The sequence below is a fragment of the Accipiter gentilis genome, unplaced genomic scaffold (genome assembly GCF_929443795.1).
Source record: "Accipiter gentilis unplaced genomic scaffold, bAccGen1.1, whole genome shotgun sequence".
Lineage (NCBI taxonomy): Eukaryota > Metazoa > Chordata > Aves > Accipitriformes > Accipitridae > Astur > Astur gentilis.
In genome coordinates, this window is record NW_026061101.1 from 1,710,251 (window position 1) to 1,716,685 (window position 6,435).

Here is a 6,435-nt window from a genome sequence, read left to right on the forward strand (position 1 = left end):
TGTAAATGCTATCAATCCCAAAAGAAATCAATATGCCGATACATGAACACATCACATTAAACACTGATACTAGTGATTGGTAACTCAGAGCATCTGTATTCAAATTACTGCCGTGTTAACACAGAATTTGAAAGTGAGTCAATCACCTTAAACAAAAGCGTGACCTGAATTTGCCAGATTGTCTCCAAGGAGCTGTAAGCTTCTGTGATAACAGATAATGTACTGGAAAGGTAAATTTAGCCTTATTCAATTCAACCTTGCTTAAGCAGATGTAAATTAATATTTCCTTCCCTTTCAGCTTTTGACAAAGAGCCTATTCTTACAAGCACTTTACGTAAAAGTCATCATGTTACCCGGCGTAGGCACTTGTTGGCCACGAAAGCATCAGGCGAAACACCTGTCTGATGACACTCTGGGCATCTACGTTCCTCAGATTCCAGTAAGGCTGTTCTAATACCTGTGTATAATTAGAATAATCAAAATAGCATTTAGCCAAACTAAGGAAGTTTTGGGCATTCTAATCAACTATAAAAACACTTATATGATCAACAGGTGAATATGGTCTTGAATGGAGAGCAGGAAGCTATAAAGGTTCAATAGCATAAAAAATTTCTAGTATGCAGCAAATAACTCTAGAGTTTTGGTATGTCACTCTTGTAACATTTGAAGATATAGAGTAGGCTGTGTCTTGATGTTTCAGCTAGTCTTCTTCCCACTACATAGTACAGTGAGAAGTCCCCACCTTCAAGGTTAATGAATAAAACTTGTCTCAAAAAAACAAATAGTAGGTTCAAAAAACCATTACTAGGTTCGAGTTCTGAAGGTTTTAAGCAACTCTCCCGTGGAGAAAAATGGGGATTAAATGACTCTAACTATCCATTTGTTGCAGACCACCATAAATCACCAGAGTTGGCTATATAGTTTTGCATGAGAAAAAGGGCTGTGGGCAAACTAAATGCACTCAATATCCAATACTGCAATCACCTGCACAACCAGCCACTCCTCTCATACTCGTCCTTCCGCATGTAAATTTAACTAAAAAGCTATTTATTTTACTATTTATTTATTTAACTATTAAAGCTCTCTGGTTTTTTTTCCCTTTATAGGAGAAGAGCCCTTTCCTATTCAGGGTATACTTAAGTATAAAATAGAAGTGGTAACAAAGTAATTTCGCTACCTCCTCTTTCTGCTTTCAGAAGAGCAGATGTGCTGTTTTGAATTAACAAACATGGGAGTTCACACTTACATTCATCACAGTAACCGTTTCCACAGCAGGGAATAATAGCTGCATCAGTCATTATCTCCTTACAAATGAGACATAAAATGTCATCTGGAATAGGAGCATCTGAGGAGGAAGAGGATGGCTCCTCCGATAAAAAGGGAGGCTTTTCCTTCTTTGTTCTAGCATAAGCTTCCCTGGAGGAGGGGAAAGGGGAAGGAAAAAGAAACAAATTAAGGGTGGGTAAAGGAAAACTTTTCCAAGCTTTGGATATTATGAAAGGAAGACAGGAGATGGAATTCTTCTCACTCCACATTAGCCTTCTAAAACATAGGCATTTAGTTGAAACTACTTTTCTGTCGCCACCACACCAGAATAGGGAGGGGGGAACAATTTTCCCGCTGCAGAGCTATCCCATTCAGTGGATCAACAAAGAAATTAGCTCAGATGAGAAAAATCATTTCTTGACAGCTAGAAATCAGGTGAAATGAGTCCCACCTCTCCTCTGCCAGAGGGTAAATGTAAATTTCAGGCTCAGGGTAAATTTAGTCTCCCAGTAATTACCTTTTATAAGTGGAAGAAGTCCATGTTACAGCTTCTACGAAAGGAGGTCCACGACAGAAACCCCAAAGTGCTACCAAGTGCATTGTAAAACAGCCACTCTTGTCAGCACACAGCAGTGTTTTCTTAGTTCATAGCAACAGGAAATCTGCAGCCTGTTTCACCAATAAGACCTAATAAAACTGAGAGGGAGGAAATCTCAGCCCAACAGCTATTTGTTCAACTCTGCAAGAAGCCTTTGAAACACAAAGCAGAAGCAAAACGAGCTTCCACAGAGAACGACTCCCACTGTAACCACTACCAAAATCTTTTGCAGAAATACAGGTTCTTAGCATACCACAAGCTTAACCAAGTTCCAGGGGCATGAACAGTACGACCACCCTATTTTAACATTACAAAGCATCACAGATTTTGAGGTTCAGATACAATGACAACGCTTCCTCCCTCCTCGTTACAGATGCAGGTCAACCTCGTTGCACTGCCACTCAGACATTTACGCACGGTTTCTCTCGTTCACTTTTTGGTCGGTCCAGTTAATTCCATACTTACACATTAAGACATGGTATTGCGTATTTTCCAGTTTTTGCCAGCATAACACCCTTCGTATTGGGATCTTTCACCTCCACCAAGAGAGTCCTTGGAATTCCCGTGCTCTTTTTCATTCTGGGCACAGACCCAAAACTTTCATCCTATTGAGACAAGAAATGCAGACATACCGCATCTTAAGACCCACACTTAAAATGACATTTCAATGATTATTTTAAGCAGCAAGAGCCCTTAATCCTCTCCTTTGACCTAGCGGAAGGGTCGCTCAACTAAAATACTTCTTTTCCTAAATGAATACAGCCAGGATGTTCCAAAGGCTTGAGCAGTGTTTTGAACTCGGTCGACATTCTTTGGCTTACCCTCAGGTTCCTTAAGGGTGAAACAGCCCTTAGCTCACCATCCACTCAGAGAAGAGACACAAACCTGCTCCTCCTCCTCCAGAGGGCAATTCAGAGGGAGAGCTTAATTCAGTGCTCTGAATCGCTCACTGGGGAAACTTACATTCACCATCTCTATAGGAAGGCTAAATTCATACCTCATGCATGTACATTCAGTGACTAACTTTAAACGGCATGAAGACGCAACCAGAGGCTTGTCTAATTAAAACACACAAATGTTCAGTAGATGGGGTCAACAGAAACATCTTTTTATACAAAACACTAAAAACTATGAACTGTCACTAAAAAGAGTTAAAACCAGAAACATTCCCAATAACATTGAAATGTACAAAAACACGCATGCAAGTTCACAGAGAAAGATCTATGGACACATTTCATGTCCATGACCTAGAAAAAAGAAAATTTTACGTTTCTAATCCCAGGTTTCCCTTGAAATCTGAAGGGCTTTGCAACATTGCCATACAAGCTCTGTATTTCACCCCAAGAGAAACAATGCTTCACGTGAGCATTCATGTACTTGTTACCTAACTGCCAGGGTAAAACAATTAAAAACCAAGTAACACCAGAAGTCCCCCACAATCTTACCCCAGTTGTTGGGCAGTTCTTTATGGAATGGCCAGGTTTTCTGCAACGATGGCAAGTATATGATGATGGAGGTGGACCCAAGGGTTTCTTCATGTAACTACAAGATTTTGGGGAAGAAAAGAACAAGGTGTGCATGTGTCTCTCTTGTTCAACCAAACACCTCTACAGTTTCTTCCATAACCTTCAAAGAACAGATCTAACATTATCAACACTTACTTGGTTGGATCATATTCAGGGCCGGACTGTATCATCATAGCTTTTATTTTATCCTCTTCGGAAGCATTGGCTTCAGCCAGATTGGCAGTCTGTTTAACAGGCAATTATTTGACATGCACATTAGAAACAGGTTTAAGCCCACACAGCCAAAGACAACACCGCTCACCCAGTCCTGTAAAGAGCAGCACAACACTACCTGAGGTTGCATGACAACAGCTGCTTATGGACAATACCGTTGTCCTGAAGATGTTCTGGGGAGCCCTTACACCGTTATTACATGGTGTTTGCGTGCGTGTTAACCTACTTGACAAGAGCGCTCTTGGGCACTCAAAACCTTAGGCTCTGTTTGTACCTTACAGAAAGACTTGCGTAACCAATCCAATGGTCTTCCAGGTGGACCGAAGGCATATGTAGACACCATTACACGATCCAGTATTTTTAAGGTGATTTTGAAGCTCCAGCCTCTTTGAAGAAGACATCCACTGTACATTTAATTGAGAAAGATGCATGCAAGTATCCTTATTTACATTTTGCAGCATTAAAGGGACACACAACTTTTTGCTTGCTGAAATGCAGCTTCCCACACAGAAGCATTAAAAGCAAGCAAGCTTTTTATAATCCCTCAGCAAGACAAAAGATACTTGTCACTACAAATTTGACCATCATGGCTGGAGGCAGTCCACACTGCATGTTTCCCCCTCTACTAACTTCTTCACATTAAGTGACTTAACTACAGGAAGCACAACCTGCATTTTTTTTCCAGTTGGCTGTGTCCTTTTCACATACAAATTGTAATAGCAACCTTATGCAGAAATAGGCCTTTCAAATTATTGAAGCCAGCTGTTTTTTCAAAGTAGCATTTATTCCAATGTTTTCATTTCACTAGTCCAGATCCAAGCAGGATCTAAGGGAGAGGCTGTAAAGGATGTGGACCTTCAAGCACCTAGCATTCAGATCAACCACTCATGGTTCTGTTTTTATATGCGTTCATTCACAAAAGCAACCAGCTAGTTTCAACATTCTATTAAATGGATGTTTCATAGACACCATTGTGTTCTCCACAGATCAACACCTATGAAATCATTTCCTTTAACATTTACAGAAAACTTTACAGATACTTGACTAATTTCTTTGAACCCAAACAGTTTACAAAACACATCCAAAACCCACAACTCATTAGTAGGAACAGACCAAAATTCAAATATGGCATTTCACACGTAGTAATAAGAAACCAGAAAACTCTTAACACATCACCTCCATGCCAAGTCAGCCTGCACTAAAGAGGTTAGAGTAAGTAACAGGTTTGAGCTGCTTTACATTATGTTCCTGTATTTTTCTGGAATATTGAAATTTTCGCAAAAGCTTAAATGTGTACACCACAAGGACACTTCTTCATATTTTAAGAGTAAAATTTGGCATAGGTTTACAGAACCAAGGACATGTTTAGGGACAGCACTAATGGAGACCAAGTTCTTTTGGTGGCTACCTTCCAAACATTATATTTTTTTCCCTCCAGATGCACACAATTTAATTTTTTCAGTGAGAGGGGAAAGAAGGGACCAGTGTGAAGAGATTCCTCTTTCTTGGAGATGAACTCCAGCCTTCATTTTCAGAAGAGAGAACTAGCTTCTCTGCACTAGGCCCTGTCCTCTCTAAGCTTTGTAACTTTAAAGACTAGTTATTTCATTGGCGAGCACTATGCCTTTTCACAAAGTGCAGCCAGTAGTGCTTTCCCAGAGGAAGGTACACATTGTTGAGCAAAAAATGCAAGCAGTTCCATAGCAAAACATGGCATTACAGCAGTTCCAGAAGGTCACATCTGCTAATATGCCACATATACGCATCGGTGTATTCCTAGAAACAATCAGGTACACTTTCACACTTGACACAGGCTGCATTCAAACAAATTAGTTTATGTTGTCTACTGTCTATATACTAGTATTTATGAAACTGTGCAGCATTAAAAGAATGGATCTGTAACTTTAATGGCTAGAAATTCAAAAACAGCCATGCAATTGTCCATGTTACAGAAACGATTCTTTTGGCTGTTGCACGCTCCCCCCTCCAAATGGCCGTAACTTACAGCCCATTCAATTCCTCTGTAAAAACTGTTAGTTTCCAATGCAAAATTAATGAAACATATGAGAAATGGTGAACAGCTTCTGAAATGCTGCTTCTCTGTGTCTGGAAGATGCTTAATAGTGCAACATTACGTTGAGGCTGATAAGGTACTCCCCTTCTATCTTCCCAAAGTGGGAACTACTCTTTACAGGCTAGTACCAAAATAGACACACATTTTAAAGTTAAAATTACTACTTTAAATTAATAAAAATTAAATTAAAGTTGTGTTTCCATTACAACAGTTATCCAGCTATAGATCACAGTATAAGATTTTAAAAAACTAGGCAAACACTTTTTTTTCTTAAAGAATTTGACAAGACTATATACATATACCTTAGCAAGGTGGGCCAGAGAAAGAGATGCAGGAGACTCATCTATCCGTTCACAAAAAATTAAACACATATTCAAGTTCTACAGTCAAAACATAGCAATAGTTAACGTCTACTGTAGTCTGAAAGTCTGCACTATATCCTCTGAGTGCCACTGACAGGGGCACTGCCAACCCCGTGTAATTTGTGTTTGCTCAAAACAAAGTCCAAACCTATGGCACCTTAAGAGTGCCTGTGTGGTAAATGAGAAGAAACTAAAATACCCAAACCCGCACGACATCAACTTACTGCTCCACAGTATCTCAGAGAGAGACCCTTGTCAAAGGCTCACATCTGTCAATTTTCAGCTACAAAGGATTTCAGTTTATTTCAGAAGGAAGCATCACTACAGGAAACTTATTTGCAGTGGAGCTTGTAAATTAATCAGTTAACATCTCATCACTTCTAAATGCACACAGTT

General features: G+C 39.7%; 1 protein-coding gene across 1 annotated transcript; it reads right to left on the bottom strand.

The window, feature by feature from the left end:
- Positions 1–344: 344 nt before the first annotated feature.
- On the bottom strand, positions 345–6,048 carry LOC126037427 (E3 ubiquitin-protein ligase RBBP6-like). The gene is made up of 6 exons (XM_049797726.1): positions 5,980–6,048; positions 3,526–3,614; positions 3,310–3,406; positions 2,330–2,469; positions 1,247–1,416; positions 345–457 (listed from the first exon to the last, which is right to left on the bottom strand). Exons 1-6 carry the CDS (start codon positions 6,046–6,048, stop codon positions 345–347), a joined length of 678 nt encoding a protein of 225 aa, XP_049653683.1.
- Positions 6,049–6,435: the final 387 nt, after the last annotated feature.